The 21,230-nt window shown below is 41.2% G+C and overlaps 2 protein-coding genes across 6 annotated transcripts in view; both read left to right on the top strand.

Annotated features, from left to right (window-relative positions):
* RABGAP1L (RAB GTPase activating protein 1 like) overlaps positions 1 to 21,230 on the top strand; it is a 249,794-nt gene that overhangs the window by 75,759 nt on the left and 152,805 nt on the right. The window lies entirely within an intron of this gene.
* GPR52 (G protein-coupled receptor 52) lies at positions 12,807 to 13,892 on the top strand. The gene has a single exon (XM_005150188.1). The coding sequence runs from the start codon at positions 12,807 to 12,809 to the stop codon at positions 13,890 to 13,892; it is 1,086 nt and encodes a 361-aa protein (XP_005150245.1).

Consider the following 21,230-nt stretch of genomic DNA (forward strand, 5'->3'; position numbering starts at 1 on the left):
TTAGGGTGGAATGCGCCGATTATACATGCAAATAAAAAAGAAATCGTCCATGTGACTAAGCACATGTTGTCAGCCAGCCTGTCTAGATTAGACTAGATGTTCTGGGAGAATGTTCTGTGACCATTTAATCTAAGATGCATCCATGAAATGTGGATTTGAGTCTGTTTCAGACATGAGTCCTTGAATTTGTCACACACTGGTAGCTGCCAGTTCACAATATGTAGAAAAGAGAATTAGACTGAAGTGAATAATTCTGAAGGTTTAAAATGATTTCTGGGAAGATGATGAATTAGACACACAGATGCTTTCTGTCTTGTAGCTTTCAGCACAGCTTAAAAGTGAGCTACTAAAAGGTTCGCTGTTGTGATGTTCATAAGTAAGGTACTGAGATGAAGAAGGATATGGAAGACGATAAGAAGTGTTAATCATACAGAAGTTCATGGGTATGTGGCCTGGGAGTTGTGTTCTGAGGAATGATTTGAGGATGAAATAGAGCTGATGCTCCTGGGAGGATTTAAATAAGTAATACTGGATGCAACTGTTTTTGTATTTAAAAGGCAATGAAGAATGAAAGTTACATCTGCATGCACTTCAACTTTGTTCTTTGGTATATCCAAATTTGTGATTTTGAAAGACTGACAGAGGTATGTGGTTTTGATCCTTGTGTTCATGTTTTAGTAGTTGCTTTTGCAGGGGCCTTAGAAGTTGGCTTCCTAATCAAGGCTACAATAAATTATTCATCATTTGAACTCATTATATCAAAATTGGTTGCGTTTTAAAAGGTCAGGCTGTAGTTTAAGAGAACTGTTTGGCACTCAGTATGTAAAAAATCAAAGTAGGTGATCACAGTGTTTGGGATTTTTTTTTCCTTTAATAGCCTTAAAATCTTTTATTCTAGCTCTGCTGAAATGGAATTGCTTCTAATACTGACTGAGCTTATGCTTCTGCCAAGTCAGCTGGAATCCTTTTGAACATACACCTTCCTAGTGCCCAGTTGTGATATGCTTTCAGAATAACAGTATCTGTGGAATGTAATTCCTGGATTGACATAGACAAAAGTATTAGTAAAACCACAATTATATCAAAACATGCCTCTAAAAAGTTTAAAAGATTGCAGCATTAAAATAATCTTTTAAATAGTATTTTAAAACATGAGAAATAATTCCTGCAGGAAAAGAAAAGGGTAATACTACCTGCACTCTTCACTGTTCTCTACATTTCTCTATTTCTTCATTTATAGTCTCTTAATTGCTAGCTTTTGTCCTGTGATTTAACAGGTAAAAATTTTAATAGTCTCTTGAAAGCAGTGTAGGTAATAGGTAGTGCATTTTTGTTCACCAGTGTACTTCCATGCATAGAGGCTGTGTTTTATGTTAGGTACATGAACAGAAAGAATATGGGTTTTGTTATGGTACTTGACATGCAGAGGGGCAATTTTGAACAAAATGCATGTTCTTTTAGCCTGTCAGTAAACTTCTGCAAACTTCAAACTAAACATGATTCACCTAATGAAAAGCAGGAGCTGAAAGGAAAGCGATGCAAGTAATTGGGCCCTCCACCGGAGTGCCTGGAGCTGTGGTAGATAGTAAGCCTGTATTCTTTTGCCAGTATCCTTGGTTTTTTTTTTTTTTTTCTTTTTTTTACTGGTGCTAAGTAGGTGGATTAGTTTTCCAGTGCATGAAACTGAGGGCATGAGTTTAATTTTTTTGCTTTTCATACCATCCTAAGATACTTTTTCCAATGTCCATTTTCATTAATTTTAGAGCTTTTTTTTGTCATATGTAGTCTGTTTATAAATAGCATCCTTCTGTAGCTTAAGTGCTGTTTGTTTAAAACAAATTCTAGGTTTAATTCCTGAAAAATTATCACCATTCATTAGACTTCACAGCATTATCCTGAAGTAAATCTACTACTTGATAGATAGCTTACTGCGTGGTGTTTTATTTCTGTTGATCTCAGGAACAGAAGTTAGGTGGTATTTGTTGCTTGAAAATGAGCTTGTAAAGTGAATTCTATTTGTCACAGTAGCATCAATATAAACTTAAGGGAAGCTCCTCCTGAAGAAAAATGTTCTTTATTATAAAATCCAGGAAAGCATCTAATCCATGACATTATAGGCGGTAATGCTTAAAGGGAGACTGTAGCACTTCACTCAAACTTGTTTAATATATATTAAATACATAAATATTTCATGGGTTTAAACTGTCTACAGGATAACGTTTCTTTGAGAACTAACACTTTGGGTTTTTAACCACTGGCCCAAGTGTGTTTAGTCTTGATGAGGATGAAGACAAACTGCAACAATAAAACTTCTGAGCTGGTACTGGGAATCACTTTGAGAGTGGTTAGAAGTTGGGGCCCACACAAGCTGTGAAAACTTCATCCTTGGAGATGTTTGTAATTCAGCTGGATGTACGATCCAGTGCACCTTGGCATAATCTTGGTGTTGGACCTGACTTTGAACTTAGCCTGCTTTCTGCAGGCGGTTGGGACAAATGATATCTACAGGTGCCTTCCAGTATAAAGTATTTAAAAAGTCAAATATTGTTTTGAGAAAAAATGGTTTTATATGTGTATATGTGTACCATGTGCCGGTACTCAGGTGAAAAGTTCCTGCACACTCCATGTAAGCTACAGCTCTTCATGGCAGTTTTTTAAATAGACAGCTGGAGTGGGTGGATTTCAGGAAGTCTGTATATTCAAAATAACAAATAAAACTTATTTCTGCCTTAACTACAGCATCACTATGTCTTCAGAGAGCAACTTCAAACACTGGTCTGATGTAAAAAACCAACCATGTACACACACATGATTTTTAAGGGAACTACTGTTTTTTTTCTAACTCTTCTCCCTTTTTAAGCTGCACCACAAGCTGCAAGCTTCATAGAATACAACTTCTGGAGGCATAAAAAACAGTCCAGGGTGTCCATATGATGTGGTGGACAAGTAAATGCCAGAGGTAGTTAAGATAAAAATAAAGCAAGCTGCAGTTCTGTAGGCTAAGAATCATAGAATCATAGAATAGTTAGGGTTGGAAAGGACCTCAAGATCATCTAGTTCCAACCCCCCTGCCATGGGCAGGGACACCTCACACTAAACCATGTCACCCAGGGCTTCATTGAACCTGGTCTTGAACAAAGCCAGGGATGGAGCATTCACAACCTCCCTGGGCAACCCATTCCAGTACCTCACCACCCTAACAGTAAAGAATTTCTTCCTTATATTCAGTCTAAACCTCTGCTGTTTAAGTTTGAACCAGTTACCCCTTGTCCTATCACTACAGTCCCTAACAAAGAGTCCCTCCCCAGCATCCTTACAGGCCCCTTTCAGATACTGGAAGGCTGCTATGAGGTCTCCACGCAGCCTTCTCTTCTCCAGGCTGAACAGCCCCAACTTTCTCAGCTTGTCTTCACACAGGAGGTGCTCCACTCCCCCAGTCATCCTCATGGCCCTCCTCTGGACTTGTTCCAACAGTTCCATGTCCAAGTACTCCAAGTGAGGTCTCATGAGAGCAGAGAGCAGAGTAGAGGGGCAGGATCACCTCCTCTGACCTGCTGCTCACACTCCTGCTGATGCAGCCCAGGATACGGTTGGCTTTCTGGGCTGTGAGTGCACACTGATGGCTCATGTTCATTTTCTCATTGACCAACACCCCCAAGTCCTTCTGCGCAGGGCTGCTCTGAATGTCTTCTCTGCCCAACCTGTAGCTGTGCCTGGGATTGCTCCGACCCAGGTGTAGGACCTTGCACTTGGCATGATTAAACTTCATGAGGTTGGCATCAGCCCACCTCACAACCGTGTCAAGGTCCCTCTGGATGGCATTCCTTCCCTCTAGCGTATCAACAGAACTGCACATCTTGGTGTCATCGGCAAACTTGCTGAGGGCACACTCAATTCCATTGTCCATGTCAGCGACAAAGATATTAAACAAGACCGGTCCCAACACCGATCCCTGAGGGACACCACTCGTTACTGGTCTCCAGCCGGACATTGAACCGTTGACCACAACTCTTTGAGAGCGACCATCCAACCAGTTCTTTATCCAGCGAGTGGCCCACCTATCAAATTGATGTCTCTCCAATTTAGAGACAAGGATGTCATGTGGGACAGTGTCGAACGCTTTGCACAAGTCCAGGTAGATGACGTCAACTGCTCCACCCCTGTCCATCACTTTTGTAGCCCCGTCATAGAAGGCCACCAAATTGGTCAGGTAGGATTTCCCCTTAGTGAAGCCATGCTGGCTGTCACCAAGCACCTTGTTGTTTTTCATGTGCCTTAGCATGCCTTCCAAGAGAATCTGCTCCCAGATTTTGCCAGGCACAGTGGTGAGACTGACTGGTCTGTAATTCCCCGGGTCATCCATTTTCCCCTTCTTGAAAATGGGGGTTATATTTCCCTTTTTCCAGTCATCAGGAACTTCACCTGTCTGCCATGATTTTTCAAATATGATGGCCAGTGGCTTTGCAACTTCATTCGCCAGCTCCTTCAGGACCCGCGGATGGATTTCATCAGGTCCCATGGACTTGTGTACATTCAGGTTCTTAAGATGGTCTCGAACCAGATCCTCATGTACAGTGGGCCCAAGGTCTAAGTCTTCACAGTCCCTGCTTCCACCCTCCAAGACTTGGGTGCTGCGGTCAGAGCCTTTGCCAGTGAAGACCGAGGCAAAGAAGCCATTCAGAACCTCAGCCTTCTCCAAGTCCCGTGTAGCCAGTTCTCCCGAAAGCTTCCGGAGGGGCCTACATTGTCCTTAGTCTGTTTTTTAGCCACTACATACCTATAAAATCCCTTCCTATTATCTTTAACATCCCTTGCCAAGCTTAGCTTTAATTGGGCCTTAGCTTTCCTAACTTGGTCCCTAACTACCCGGACAACATCCCTGTATTCATCCCAGGCCACCTGTCCTTGTTTCCACCTTTTATAAGCCTCTTTTTTCCTGAGAATTTTTCTCAGCAGCTCCTTATCCATCCAAGGAGGTCTCCTGGCCCTCCTGCTGCACTTCCTTCTAGTCGGGATGTAACACTCCTGAGCTTGTAGCAGGTGATCCTTGAATGTTAACCAAGAGTCTTGGGCCCCCTTGCCCTCTAGGGCTATATCCCATGGAACCTTACTAAGCAGGTTCCTGAAGAGCCCAAAGTCTGCTCTCTTGAAGTCCAGGGCAGTGAGCTTACTGCACGCTCTTCTCATTGTATTGAGGACCTCAAATTCAACCGTCTCGTGATCACTGCATCCAAGACTTCCCTGGAGAGTCACATTTCCAACGAGCCCTTCCCTGTTGGTGAGCACGAGGTCGAGCAGGGCATCTCTCCTCGTCAGCTCCTTTATTGCTTGCAGAAGGAAGTTGTCTTCCACACAATCGAGAAACCTCCTGGATTGCTTGTGCCGGGCCGTACCATCGCCCCAACAGATGTCAGGGTGGTTGAAGTCCCCCATGAGAACAAGGGCCTGCGAGTATGAGGCTTTTCCTATTTGTAGAGTTCTTCATCCACAGGTTCCTCTTGATCAGGCTGTCTGTAATGTATCCCCACAGTAATGTGTCCCATCACCGATTTCCCCTTAACCCTGACCCACAAACTTTCTGTTAACTGATCAGCTGTCCCCAGACAGAGTTCCATACTCTCCCGCCTATCCCTAACATAAAGGGCAACTCCCCCTCCCCTCCTACCGGGCCTGTCTTTTCTAAAAAGCCTATAACCCTCCATTCCAACACTCCAGTCAAAGGAGCCATCCCATCATGTTTCGGTGATGCCTATTATATCATAGCCCTGTAGATGTGCCCACATCTCTAATTCCTCTTGTTTATTCCCCATGCTACGGGCATTTGTATAGAGGCATCTGATCCGAGCTCCAAATGAAGCCGGCTCAGTGGCTGGAGCTGCTGGAATATCACTACATTGCTCAGAGTATTTATTATGGGTGCTGGCAGCTGACTGGGTGTGTTGGGATGGAATGATGCTCCCCTCCCCCAACACAACTAGTTTAAAGCATCCTTGACAAGTCTGGCAAGCCTCCCAGCAAAGCCACTCTTCTCTTTCTTTATCAGAGCAGCTTCACCAGCCCCCAGTAGGCCTGGCCTACAAATGTGGGCCCCATGTCCAAGACACCCAAACCCTTGACTATGACACCACCCTTTTAACCATTTATTAACCTGTCCAATCCTCCTTGCCTTTGGAAGGTCCTCCCCTGTGTCCTGGAGAATTGTTGAAAAGACTATCTGAGCTCCAGAACCCCTGACCACCTCTCCCAGAGCTCTGTAGTCCTTCTTTATACTCCTCAGGCTACTACTATCTATATCCCTAGCACCCACATGTATCACTAGAAGCGGGTAATAGTCTGGGGGACTTACTAGAGCAGGCAGCCTCTCCGCACCATCCCTGATCCGTGCCCCAGGTAGGCAACACACCTCCCTTGTGACCGGGTCAGGCCGACAGATGAGCGTTTCTGTCCTTTTCAAGGCAGAGTCCCCTACTAGTACAACCTGCCGCTTTTTCCTGGCAGCACCAGTAGAGATCTTCTGTACCAGTGCACCAGCCGACTGTTTCTGATGCAAGTGCATTTCCTCATCAGCCCCCTGCAGGACAGCAAAGCGGTTCTGGGTGGGTACAGCAGATTTAGGAGGAAGCCCCTTGCTTTTAATTGCTCTCTTCCTCCTTTGGTTCTTTTTTTTGTTACTAATTCCCAGCTTCCCTGATCAACAGCTTCCTTCTTTCCTCCATGAGTTAGAGGGGAATCTTGAGGCCCCTGTGCTGTTTGGTCCTGGAGCAAGCAGTCCTGCTTCCTCTCAGCTTCCCTGACATCTTGCAGCTTGCTGACAGCATCCCGTAGCTCAGCCACCCGCTGGAGGAGGACCTCCATCAGGGAGCAGGGAGCGCAGCCCTGCCCATTCTGCACCTTTCCCTCACCAGACCAGTGCAGGCACTCTCTACACTCCAAGCTCTGCACCACAACCTCCCCACTTACGGGCTCTGTCTGGCTGCCTACGCTGGCCACCACCGGGGCAGCCGGGGCAGAGCTCCCAGACCAGACCCTGGTCGTACAGTGAGTGCTCACCATCCTGCTCTCCTGCCCGCATGAACTGCCACGCAAACTGCCTCGACCCGCTCTGTTTGCCTGCTCTGTTCGCTGCGCTCCCTGGGTAGGTTTTTAACCACTCACAGTTGGTGCCGCTCCTCCTGTCTCCGCCCCCGGTGAGTCACCTCCTCACGGTAGCTGAGCTCTTTGCAAGTCCTGTCGAGGACTTGAGGCTCCCTCCTCATTGGCTCTTATCGCTCTGTGGTGAGGCTTCTGGACGCTGATCTCCCCCGGCTCTGCTCCGGTGTTACAGGCGTCCTCTCTCAAGCTACTCGCCTCAGCAAGTGCATGAGGGGGTGGAAGAAGAAAGTGGATAAAAAGAAATAATACTTGAATAAAAAAAAAAAGGGGGGCTGGGCTGGAGGGAACTGGGCAGAAGAAAAGACAAAGACCTGGTATGTGTATAAACAGTCATGTGGTCTGCAGCTAAGTAAATAACTATTATGTTCCTCATCTCACACTCAGCTACATCTCCCAACTCTAATCAATGTCTTTTAAAAAGATTTTACAGAAACTATTGTTATCCATTTAATCCATCCAATACTTTAACAAAGAGAGTCCTGAAAGACTTTGAACTAGGAATGAGTGGTGCGACTGAGATGCATCTTTGTGCATTGAGGGAATTGTTTCTCAACAGTCCTGTTGCCTTACAAAAAAAAATTAGGAAACAAATATTCCTGTTCTTTTCTGAATAGAAAAAAAATGAGTAATGGGTTGTTTTCTTGCTTGGAGCTTCTAAGTCTGCCTCTGTATTGGGGGTCTTTTCTGTCTGAGAAGCTTTATCTCATTTCCTCACAGGGTCATACACCATAGCCACCGCTTTCACAGGCTTGCTTTTTTTTCATACCCAAAGCTCAAGCTCCTACCAGATCTCTGTTTTCAGCAGGATCAGATGGTGTGAATCTTCTGTTTTGGATGGTAACTTCTGTTGTTTCTGGCTGATGTAATTTATAAAGAAGGTGTGGAATTGCTCCTTCTAGTCAGCTTGAAGAGTGCTCAGTCCTTCTGATGGACATAACCAGCTATGGAATTTATGCACCATGTAAAATACTGCCTTGGTGACAGCCATTAAATTTTTCCAGTATAACTGTTTTGTCTTTCTCACTTCCTTTTCTTTATATGCAAGTTAAAAAAAAAAAAACAAACAACAAAAACCAACCAAACAAAAAAACCTCCAAACCCCCTGAAGCACATTTTGTTTAAAACTGGGCCAGGGTCCCTAAAGTGTCCCTAATCTAGAGGTAGAAAACTTTTCCTATATAGCTTTTTTATGTGTTGCCTCTGATACAAAATCCAGTATTGTCACATCTGGTAGAATTCTGTCTGTAATTGTATAGTTTCGTCAGGACTAGCTGATTTCTGCTTTAATTTTCACTTGCCTCCAACTGTGCATCAAATACAGTATGAGTGAGTGCAGTCAGTCTGTTGCAGTTTGTGCTACAGCTGCTTAGGAATTGCCACAGGGAGGCAGGGTCCCAGAGGAGCTGGGTTTTTTTTTTGTTTGTTGGGTTTTTTTTGTGGTTTTTTTTTGGTGGTGGAGGAAGCCTGCTTGTATTTCCACAAAGAAATCAATCTAACTTCCTTACTTTCGAATCACTTTGTCCTTTCAATTATAATTTATGAAAGGGAAGTATTTTAACTGCATTGAAAACCAGCCAGCAGAGGTTGCCATTGATTCTTGCTACCTCTTACCTGTTCAGCATTATCCAGATCTCTTATACAAAACCTGAAATGTTTGACTGATCTGAGTGCTTGCTGTCTGAGCTCAGTACTCAGTGCACACAGGGACAGGCACTGTGGTTTTATACCTCAGCTGGGTCTCACCTGAGAGTGAAGTGACTATGGTTACTGCAACATTTGGAAGCTTTATCAGTTACCAATATACAAATTTGTATCAAGGAGGATGCACTGAGCAGGTAGTTTCTGTAGTCCACTGAACTGTAGGCTCTACCTTTGCTTATCTTGCATGCCCTTGTGTCTTTGAGGCTTTCTGACATCCATTTTAATATGTTTTGGCCCTTCATGACTCTGGTGCCAACCATGAACGGACCCATGGGGAAGTGCTGGTTGCTGCCATGCCTATGCACACCGTTGTTTGTTCTCCTTCTCCCCCACAAGAGGAGTGGGAGGAGGAGGAATAAAAATTGCTTCCTATTGTTCCCCCCCATGGTATGAATGGCTTTGGCTTAAAGCTGTACACCGGGGCTAAATTTAGTCATTAAATCTGATGTCGCAGCCATTTACAGTTCTGAGGTATTGGAGTGATTTTAATTTTTTCTTAAATCCTTTGGTGGAAGAATCTGGAATTGTCACACACCGTTATTGTGAACCACTCTTACACTGCTGCACTCTGCGCTGCTTCGCATTTTTACAGACTTGTCATGCAGCCTTGAATATTTGCTCCAGGCTATACTCGAGATACAAGATGTTAACCCAGGAGCAGCTTACTAAATTTTGCCTGTTGATGTGCCTTGCAACTAAAAGAATTTAAATCAGTGTGGTTTCTCATGACTTAGTTTGCTAAAGCTTCTGATACCGTTCTTAAAACATCTTTTGCTGATCTATAGCCCAAAATACTGCTTAATGGTTGATGTTTTGGTATTTAAATTTGATTCTGTCTGTGTCTAAGGATGTATGGACTTTCTATGTAAGATAACTTCGGTAGTTGTACTTCTGTTACTGGTTTTATTTTTAGAAAGCATGAAGTAAACAAAAGTTTCAAGTCCTTAATCAGGGAGTAACAGCATCTGTTTGCATGAATAGAGAGATCAGTTAATTGGGTTTAAAAGTCTGTGTTTTGAGAAATAATATGTTACTCAAAAGTATTTGTATTTAAGCTGATATTTGCAGTCGGTTGAAGCAATTAAAAAGCTGTATTCAAACGAGTTGCAGATGAGTTTTAAAATAAATCTGCCTTAAATATGAAAATAAATGATTTTTAGGGGTGATAATTTTGTCTTTTAAGGAAGAGAAGGAAATTTGTGTTGAACCACGGCAAACATTTCACCAAGCTAAACATTTGCAGGCAGTGTACAAAAGATGCATGTGAAATCGGTCATCTGAGACTAACTTTTACTAAACGTTTTTACTTAGGCAATGCTGGGGGTTTCTAAAGTTAAATATTTCTAGCTGTCTATCTGTCTATCTCTATAAAAGACGAGTTGGGTGGGCCTCACGTAAACGCTTGCGTTGGGATATATATCCTGTGGACTTGGAACGTTGATTACTGGCTTTCGGTGCGGTTCCCCGCGCTGCCCTGGCGCTCAGCACTGTGCAGGAGCAGATCGCCAGAGATGGGAACTGGCACCGCGCACACTATCGGAAGGCACCTGACTGCCGGCTCTACAGGGGTTGGCGGGACGAGCACCGGCTTCTCCCCGGCGGTCCCCGCGGCCGTGCCGCAGCCCATTCCCCCCGAGGAGCGCCGGGCGCCCGGAGGGCCGTGCTCGGCGGTACCCGCGCCGTGCAGTGCCGTTCCCCCGCTGCGCTGCGGGGGGCGCCGCAGGCCCGGCCCGGCCCGGCCCGGCCGCCGTTACCTAGTGACAGCAGCGCGGCGCGGCTATTGGCTGCGCGGCGGGGGGGTCGGAGGCAGTCACCTTTCCAGCGCCCGGCTCGGCTGCATCGACTTAGGGGGGGAGAGGAGGAGGAGCGGACTCAGGTGCAGGCAATCATTTCAAGGGGGAAGGACAGAACTAGCGACAGAAGCTCTAGCCGCACCACATTAACTAGGACTCCCCTGTCAAGCAGTTCATCATAGCGGCTGATAAGGATGCGTGTAGGTGAGAAAGATTGCTATATTGCTTTAACAAAAAAATAGAGAAAGTAGTAATTTTATGTATGCTATGTTGCTTTTAGACAAAGGGAATGAATAGCCGGAAATATTCTGGGATGTTATAAAATCAGAAGGACTTTCTGTACAGTGTGGCGGTGCACGACAGGAAATTAACTCCAAAAGGAATACTTTCTCTCAAACTGCTGCAACAGAATTGAATTTTTTTCTCTTCTAGTATCTGAAATTCCTCCTGAAGACACGGCAAGGACTATCAAAAACATCAGAGAGATTCTGGTACTTTTAAGGAGACTTAAAGCAAATGCCAGCGTAATAGCTGAATGACCTTGGAGAACATTTTATGTGGATTCATTAATTTTCACTGCCAGTCTTCTAGTCTCAGGAACTCTAGGATTAGAAATGGTTTTGACATTTTAGGGGCCTTTCAAAATACAAGATTGTATACAGTTAATTACCTGCCTAATGATTCCTGAGCTAATTGAACAATTACTTAAAACTGAACACAGGAAGAAGATGCTTTCTTTTGTTTGCTTTTTCCATAATTGTGAATAAAATGAACAAGGTAATGTCCTGCAATTAGAAGATTTTTTTTAAGCAAGTATTTACTATGCTGATCATCTAATAAATATAGAAACCTTAAAGCCCTAAGAAGATGAAGCTGAATAACAGAATAATGGAGCAGTAAACAATGGCAGCTTTTCTAGTCAAATCAGCATTTCATTAGCTTCACAGCAGAATGCAGATGGAAGTTTCTGTTCTCATTGTATGGGGGTTTGTGAAATGATTCAGGTGTTGCTACAGAGGTGAGCAATTATCAGGGATACACCTATGAACTCCTGGGTACTGATCCACGGTAGCAGATACGGCAGAGTTTCCGAAGATGAATATTTTAAATTACCATCTCTGAAATTAAATTCAAGAGGATTTATTTTGTCTGTGGGGACCTTGCATTATGCTTCTGGCATTACTAATAGTAATGGACTAAAACTGTTTGAAGGAATTGTGAATATTGACATAAGTCTCCAAATTCTATTCTTAAATTATTTTAATTTTTAAATGAATAGAACACGATCTTCCTCGTTGTATGTAAGATGTATGTTTTCTTTCTTGGGAGTCTGAGGACAAATCTGCCTTGTCCCCCACCTATCTCTCTCCAAATAAAATTCATTATACATACCCAAACAGTAGTGAGTCTATTGGAATTAACCTTGCCAAAAATGTTTTCCTTATCTTTCTAATGAATGCAGTGGATAAGATGGAGTACCATCTCCTGAATGGAGACAGAAAAGACAGCAGTAGAGAATGAACTTTTTCCTTTATTCTCCAGTAAATCTGCGACTTAAATTGAGACATAGAAAAGATCATATTCAGTAACTGCTGGTCCAGGAAACCGGAGCTGTGCTGAGTTTCCTCCTTCCCTTTCTCTCCCTCACCCCATTATATTCCAAAGTAAATGACTTTCTCAGGAAAATAAGCAGTCAGAGATTACCCTAGTCCTTCCCCAGGAAATGAACATGTCTCTTTTGTCAGTTTTTATTTCCATATTTCAGAGTACCTGCTTGGTTTAGAAGTGCCTTGTGTTTGCTAAAGATTGGTCCAGAGCACTGGAGGAGCTGATCAGTGGCCTTTCTCTTTCTGGCTTTGTTTTTTGTTGTTGTTTTTTTTTATTTATTATTATTTTGTTTTGATTTTTTTTGTTGTTATTTTGGTTTTTTTTCCCTTTCTTTTTCTTTCTTTCTTTCTTCCCTTAAAGCCAAGGTGTGCCAGAGGTGATGCACTGATGCTGAGGAGGCATCAACAGCTATGGGATTGTAATCCTCTCAAATGTAAGCACTGGCAGTGTCTACAAAGAGAGATCGTGAGAAGCTGAAGCAGAGTTTAGCTGCTGTTAAGCAGGTCATCTGCTCATTGAGGCTCAGATTGCAGTGTTCCCCAGTCACAAAACATGAACCAGTCCCGATGGATTGAATGGAGGACTCTGAATATGAGCAGTAGTATTATGAACATATCTGAGCATCTCTCCTGTCCTCTTGGATTTGGTCACTACAATGCAGTTGACATCTGTATCCTTGAGACAGTTGTTATTGTCTTGCTAACATTTTTAATTATTGCGGGTAACTTAACTGTGATATTTGTTTTTCACTGTGCTCCACTTCTGCATCATTATACCACCAGCTATTTTATTCAGACCATGGCCTATGCTGATCTCTTTGTTGGAGTTAGCTGCTTGGTTCCTACTTTGTCACTGCTCCACTACTCGACAGGTGTCAACGAGTCCTTGACTTGTCAAGTTTTTGGATATATCATCTCTGTGCTAAAAAGTGTATCTATGGCATGTCTTGCTTGCATCAGTGTGGATCGCTATCTCGCTATAACAAAGCCTCTCTCCTATAATCAACTGGTCACACCTTGTCGCTTGAGAATCTGCATCGTTTTGATCTGGATATACTCTTGTCTGATCTTCTTGCCTTCCTTTTTTGGTTGGGGAAAACCTGGTTACCATGGAGATATTTTTGAATGGTGTGCTACCTCCTGGCTAACTAATGCCTATTTTACTGGCTTTATCGTGTGCTTACTATATGCTCCTGCTGCCTTTGTCATATGTTTCACATATTTCCACATATTTAAAATTTGCCGGCAGCACACCAAAGAGATAAATGATCGGAGAGCTCGATTTCCCAGCCATGAAGTGGATGCTGCTGGGGAGACTGGGCACAGCCCCGATCGCCGCTATGCCATGGTTTTGTTTCGGATAACCAGTGTGTTCTACATGCTGTGGCTCCCTTATATCATATACTTTCTGCTGGAGAGCTCTAGGGTGTTAGAAAACCCAGCACTTTCCTTCTTAACGACATGGCTTGCTATAAGCAATAGTTTCTGCAACTGTGTGATATATAGCCTCTCCAACAGCGTTTTCAGGCTGGGACTGCGGAGACTGTCAGAGACAATATGTTCATCTTGTATGTGTTTAAAAGACAGGGATGTACGGGACCCTAAACCAAGAAAACGGGCTAATTCCTGTTCCATTTAAAGAAAGCTTGTGATCAAAGGCAAAGTTTTGATAGTATTTACTGTATCTGGAAATTTGCCAGAAGATAAATGTTTACTTGAATAGCTTGCTATGATGTTAGAATGAGTTTGAAAGTGATTGTGGAAAAGGAAAAGCTGCTGTAAGAGGGGTCACTGAACTTGAATATAGTTCTTGTGAAATTGTGAGGACAGCAAATAGACAGAGACGATGAAGAAAGTCAGAACTAAAAATCTTCCAAAGGGCATTGAAATAGCTACCACATCAGAGGAGATTCCTCATAAAATAAGTTAGGCACTACCTTATATTTTTCCCCTTGTAGAAAAGTTGTCTTACTATCTTTGTGTCAGAATATACTGTAGCCTTCTGAATTTAAATATATTTAAGAGGAAAAAATCAACAACACAATAAGTGGCTATCCGTAACTAATATACCTGAGGACTATAGTAGATACTGCAGATTAATAATCAGCTCTATCTCTGCTTACATCTTGTACAATTTTCAGTTGTACAAACAGTCTGCAATGCATAAAACCTGTACTGAGCATGACGCTTTAGGATAAAATGGCACATTTTGGTACAACTTCCACAGAAGCTCTCCCTCTCATTTCCCCTTTTTTTCCATGCTGTTCATCCCTAGATTCCATTGCTTCCTAGTGGTTTAGTTTGGGGGCATGAGGTAAACTGAGTCTCAAACCATTCTTCCTGCAGAAAGCAGTAGCCTTTCATGGCTGGCTGAGTAATTGCAGCTGCCCATGTACAATGACTTCAGTCTTTCATTCTCTTGATCCTGTTAAATTAGTTCACAGTATCGATGTAGTGTCCTTTAGGGTGTACTAAAGCTTTTCCTTTATTGGCTACACAAATAATCCTAATGCAGATATGATAATTGCGCACAGCAGTGTGCTTCACTGCTTAGAAAATTAAAACTAACTCTCTTCTTCGGGAAGTTTAAATAGCTTACTGTTGTAGCTGTCAATCTGTTGTGTGAACCTAGCTTGCGCATACTGTTTTTTGAAGAGAAAACATAAACTGTGGTCTGTGCCTAATGTTTTCATAGCACACGGAATAGGTCAATGCTACAGGATTAAAAAAGTACTTTCACAGAAATAACTTCCATGCAGTTGTTGAATAGCTGTTTCTTAGACAAGTGTTCTTGGAGGAGGTGAACTAGACAGTTTAGTATTAAGTACAAGCAAAAAGCTTCAGTCAGTATTTCCTTTTGTACTGAACTGATTTTCAGGTCCACTGATGAAATCTTTTTTTATTTTGCAGGGGTGCACATTAGGTTTGTGTAATAAATTGTCAGGGGTTCAGATGCATGTCAATCAATAAACTATTATTTTGAACCAAATGTAATTTTCTTAGATTGTTATTGGCATTTAGAAAAGGCCCAATTATTAATTATTGGTGCTTTTTAACATTGCACTATTAATGCTTCTTTCACCAAAATGTATATGTAAAAATTGTGCCTATTAAGTTTTGTAATGAAAGTTAACCACACTTGCACGCTTGCTTGTGGTTTGACTCTAGATCTCCCTTAATTATGTATCCTTTGTTCTGTTGAGGTGGTTCTGAACCCCTGTACATTTTTTAAAGCTGTGAAAGTTGAAACAATGGAATAAAGTAGTATTATGTGTATCAAAACCAGCCCTGGTGTTAGTTCCCTGATGTTATATTATGCTCTGTTCTTTGTGAGAGTTCCTTTGGGTTAGGACTCAAGAGTGAACAATTTAGAACCCAAACCTCAAAGCTGCTTACTTGCTGTCTTAAACATTTATAATACTGGTTTTTAGAATTGCACAGTCTTTAAAGCAGATTTAAATGTGGCTTGCAACATTCTTCTAGCTGAGCTGAGATGTTGCTGACAAATACCCTTCATAGATACTATGGAAAAATTAGTAGTTTTCTTTGCACGTATCTCGTAATGCTCCATATCTACAGGAATGTGTCTGCTGCTTTCTTTTGAAAAGTTGCTGTTTATTTTGGAAGGCTCTTTTTGGTTGACTGCTGCTATATAAGGTTGTGTAACCTCGTCTCTTCTTACAAACATGACTTGGGGTCATTTTATTTTGTCATTATTTTGTCATTGTTTCTTGCTTAGTAGGTCCTCAGAGTACAAGACTTGGGCAAGGAACAACGAAGCATACAGTCTTTCACAACTCACAGGGCTGGTTTCATACCAACAAAGTAATTTTATATCTGTATTCCAGAGCTGTCCACTTACTACTGCTTCTGGTTCTTATTGGCATTCCTGATAACAAGTTTTTATGGGACCTCCTGAAATTCAAGAAAAGTTCTAGAACATGCTTGAAGTTGAAGTAACCTTTTATTAAACACAGTATGGAGGTGGTAGATGCATTATTAGTGTGGTACTGTAACTACACATGTAGAAATACACAAGCTAACTCATTTGTATCAGTAGTGCCTTAGTTGAACCCTGCTTGTATAACCTCAGCAAATGGAGCTGATGTACAGCATCTTGAAGCTTTCTTGCCTGCAAACGGCAGGTCAGAAAGGGAGCTTCACTTCAGAGGCTGTAGCACAAGGTTTACTCACCAGCCCACCAGCTTCTTACCCTAAAGGGCAGAGTTAGCAATACATTTTTCTCTGTCATCGCTGTGAACTTCTAGAGTTGTCAGGTGGAACTGAAAACTTCCTCAGGCTGTAGGAGGGAGAGAATATAGTAGGAGTCCAATATCCTGGAAACAAATCGTAGGATCCTAGGTTCTTCACCCTTGTATTTGTTTGTTAAGCATTGGCTTAATGTCATTGGTACAAGAACACAAATATACTCATCTGGACCCTGAATTTCAGTTGCGGTAAAGTCACATTTTAACCTGTTATTCGTAAATCTGAGTCTCATTGTCTCCTGGAATTTGTCAGGTCAAACATTCTCAGCAGACTTAAATACTGCATTTCTTCTTGCTGTTTACCAGATGACAGGGTTTGACCTGGTGGTCAGTCCCATTAATTTTTAAATTTAGTGTGTTTTGCTTTTTGGAAGTGTTCCAAACTCATGATTTAAGGTTTTATTTGAGGGAGGTTTGTTACTGTTTTACTATTGCAGTCTGAGGATTCCAGCTGGTGCTAAATTCTCTTCCAAAAATGACAAGGCTGGACATATTAATGGATTAAAAATGTCCGGTAGAAATTCCAGTTACCCAGTCTGTCACTTCTGATTTTCATTCTGTTATTATATGAAGTCTCATGTTCTTGTATGAAAATCTGATTAAAGAATGAGAATTTTAAAGCTGGCATTTGGAGTACACATCCCACTTTTGTATGCCTGAATATCTTTATGATTTGTGAGATGCCTAGTAAATAGGTGACCAGATACTAACTAAAGAAATTGACATGAAAAAAATCATTGTTGATTATATGGGTAATAGTAAAGTCTCACTTTACTGACACTTTACTGTATCTCTGTATGGATATATTGAGGGGGTTGCTAAAACTCTTAAGTTCCTTAAAAAAAAAAAAAGCCGTGAGAAGAAAACATATGTAAAATATTAAATTAAAAGGTTAATTAAAATAAATAAAAGGCGCCTACTAGGTAAACAGACAAATATTTATATCTGTTGATCTAGATATATGTCTAAAGCTCCTTTGTGCAGGTAGATTATGTTGTGCTGTTACATTTCTGTTGAATACTTCCACTTGTAGTGTAACAGAGGCTACGTCAAGGTCAGTTTGCCTTACCCTTTTTGGAACTTCATGTCCTCAGCTTAAGGAAAGGTCAAGAAAAAAAAAGTGTGATGGCAGCAAAAGCACTACCAGAAAAGTAATATTCACCAAATTCTGTGTGCTTCCTTGTTTTCTAGAATAACTAAACGAATTTCTCCTTAAAATACTGTTCTTCAAAGGGAAATAAAACTGTAATAATGAAAAGCACAATGCTGTCTTTTAAACGTTTACTTATTGTTTTCTAGTAAGATGTTCTTCCCCCTTCCTGTTATTTCTGCTTAAGAATCCATTTTATAATTGTAGTTGGTAAAGTGTAAGGTATCATGCTGGGTTTAGTTTTGTGCAGAATCTTTGTGCTTCCTCTACTGAAAAGTTTAAAGTGTTTTGCTTTCCTAGATACAATTTATGAAGACCTGTTAAAAATAGCATGTATGTTGCTTTTACTGTTATTTTTAATTCATTTGTGTTTGACATCTGAATACCCATAAGCACACTTAAGTTTTCACACTCGGCAAAACAAGGTGCTTTTTTTTTGTAAAATAACTAATCAGTCAGTATTAGAAATTGAGTATTGAGAAAAGTGTATCAGTGTAATGATTAGTTATTTCATTAGCTGCTTCATCTTGCATATGAAAAGTTAAGTTTATAAACAAAAGATTGCAGTAATAGGATATTGAATTGATGGGAAATGCATCAGACTAAATACTCTCGCATGGTTCTCGACATGAAACTGTTTTATCTTTCCATATTACAGTTGTAGCCAAACAAATATATTGGGTTTTTTTTTAATATATCTTTATTCAAGTGTTGGTGTTTGAATGCTGAGGATCTATATCTCTCAATTCAAGCTGCTGCTCTTGGTGGAAATATCCCTTTAACAGACCTCAGACTCAGTCGCAGCGTGCCTAGCAACATGATGGTCCTGGAATTGGCTTTGCCAGGGAGCAGTGCCAGAGGCTGATGAGGCCAACATTGCTGTGGGGGAAGAATGTCAGTGAAGGTGGCAGTGGCCTCCCCAGCCATCCTCCAGGATCAGCTAATTTGCATATCTTTCAGTTTTATTGTCAGTGTCACCAAAAGGAAAAGATTAAGCTTTTGACTTCATCCCTGCCCTCTTTTACCTTTGTCTCTCTTTAGGCTGTTTCAGGGATGGATTGGTGCATCATTCTACTGAAGAACTGAATTAGGTTGTTTTTTTTTTAATGAAAGTATTTTATATATCAAACCCAAACATTACATTGTTAACTAGATGCTGAATAATTTTTAGGCCTTTCCAGAAATGGAAGCATTGCTGAGGTAGTGTTTTCCTGTCACTTGCAGCACTGCCCGGAATATTGCTTAAAGACAGTATTTTCCAAAGACTGTATGGTTTTTCCTAAGGCAGATAAGAAGTTCAAGTAAAATTGGTATTTTTCCTCTCTGCTTCCATTTAACATAGATGTGTTTATTTTTTTAAAAAACATCTACCGAATTTATACATGGATCTCTGCAGTCATTAAGCATTTTTAATTGTTAACAGAAGTCTATGGCGCTATTGTAGGTAAGTGGGGTGAAACCAATTTAGAAGAATATTAAAGAGTAGATTCCTACTTGCGGGTTTTTCTAGTAATTCTGATGTGTAATAACTTCTTTCTTGATCTAATATTAAGAAAGTCCTATGAGGTCCATGAGCTTTAAAGGAACAGTATATGAATGGGGAAGAAGCTGTAATGGCTCTGTGCCCCAGCACAGCCTTAAGAAAATACTAAACCCCCCTCACTTTTACATCCAAAATTTCTGTGGACTTTTCCTTTGTCCAAGTACTGTGAAAGGTAGGATGAATGTAAAGAACTTCAGTGCTTTCAGCTGCACTGACAGGAGACTAGGAAAAGCAATTTCAGGCAGTAAAAATGCCTGGAGATCTTCAGGATTTTATCACAGCCGTATGCTCACTGCTGCCAACCTTCTCTTGAGAAGAATGTGACAGCAGTGCTGAAGGTTTTTCATTTTAATCACTGTGTGACTTGGTCTGAACAAAGAAAAGGTGATTTGGATCAAAATGAAACTTTTGTTAGAGCAGTGATTACCAGGAAAGAGAGTTTCATTTTTTGTGTTCATCCCTGCCTCAAAGTTCGCAATCTAAATTTAAAAACCGGCAGTATTAGAAACAGTGACAAAACACGGAGGTTTTTAGAGGGGGAAGCTCAGAGATGTCAGTGTTAATCATGTGAGGGCATTTCTGCATCTTGACAACATTAGTTTTTGTTTGTTTTCTTTAAATGAAATAGATGTCTGTTTTTTCATTCTTCAGTTAGTGATTTGGATAAGCATCAGTTCTTTTCATCATGGAAGAACTCCATTTTATTGAGACATTTAAATGAAGAATACGATAGTGGTTTGGGAAAGCATTGTAGTGTCCCCAGGAGAACAAAGTATGTTGCTTGTGGAACATGTATGACATTCAGTTTCATGCAATTTTGACAGGAATGTCTGTAGCAGAAATGGCTGCAGCAGGGGAGGATTTCTAGTCATTGTATGGTCTCTCCAGTGTTATTTATGCTTGTGCATGTACTATTTTAAAGTTGTCCCGTGACATCGAAATTTAGAATTGTAAGTGGACAAATGATACTTTGTTCTGATCTAGGAAAGATATTTGCTGAACCCACAGGTATTTAGTGTTTATTAAAGTGATTTTAACATACAGGTTCTCATTAGCTATTTTATTGTGGAGGAATAAGTATAGGAATGGTGTATTGAGGCAGAAGAGCTGACCATTCTCAGATGGACTGCTCCTCATCTGTTGCATGATATTATTATATTGGCTGAGCCCAGATGAGGTTGTGGCTTTGGGGGGCGAAACACTTGAGAGCAAGTGACCTTTATTTACTTACTGCATTAATGACACTACATTATCTCTGTGGTTGCATTTGTATTTAAATACAGGTTTTCAAATGCAAAACACTGTGTCACTTTGGAAGACATATATATCCCTGTTATCCGATGGGCTTCATCTAGGCTGCTCTCAGTACATGTGCCATTTAAACCTCTGATTCATGTTCACTGACTAAACTGGTGGTGGTTTGAGTTGTTACTGTTCAGCTGCAGAATAAAAGATACCTCACTTCCTCTTACCTTGGTTGCTTCAGGTCAGTCTAGCAGTTTAGCACAGACTCATTTTTGGCAGTGGGTAGGGCTGTACAGGAGAGAACGCTGGTGTGGCTGTAGTATGTTCATGTACTCTGCTTATACTATTACTACATGGAGTTAATCCTCCACAAAAGGGGTAATATAGACAGCTGAAGGCAATAATACCGTAAACTGCTTCAACAAGGTTTTTTCAGAGCTTTGTTTATTAGGGTTTTTAATGGTAAGGAAATCTGATGCAATTATAAATAGAGAGATTTATATACTACAAGCAATGAATTGTTACTAGGTTGAGAGCAGTTTTTCATCTATGCCCTCAATAGGTGAACAAGATCTTCATAAGATAATTTTATTATGATCAGGTAGATTTTTGACACTACAATTTTTATAGTGAGTTTTAGAGCAACTATATGTACATAAGGGTTGTAAACAGTTGTAAAGTGGCAAGGTTTCAGTGGCAGCTATTTCTTAATTTCAAGGGCTTTGGGGCTAGAGTTGGATTAGTTTGCAAAGTGTGTAGTAAAATTGCCAA

This window comes from Melopsittacus undulatus, chromosome 6, assembly GCF_012275295.1.
Source record: "Melopsittacus undulatus isolate bMelUnd1 chromosome 6, bMelUnd1.mat.Z, whole genome shotgun sequence".
Taxonomy (NCBI): domain Eukaryota; kingdom Metazoa; phylum Chordata; class Aves; order Psittaciformes; family Psittaculidae; genus Melopsittacus; species Melopsittacus undulatus.

What these genes read in the sequence shown, in the direction of transcription:
- GPR52 (XM_005150188.1), top strand. Translation starts at nt 12,807, where the DNA reads ATGAACCAGTCCCGATGGATTGAATGGAGGACTCTGAATATGAGCAGT.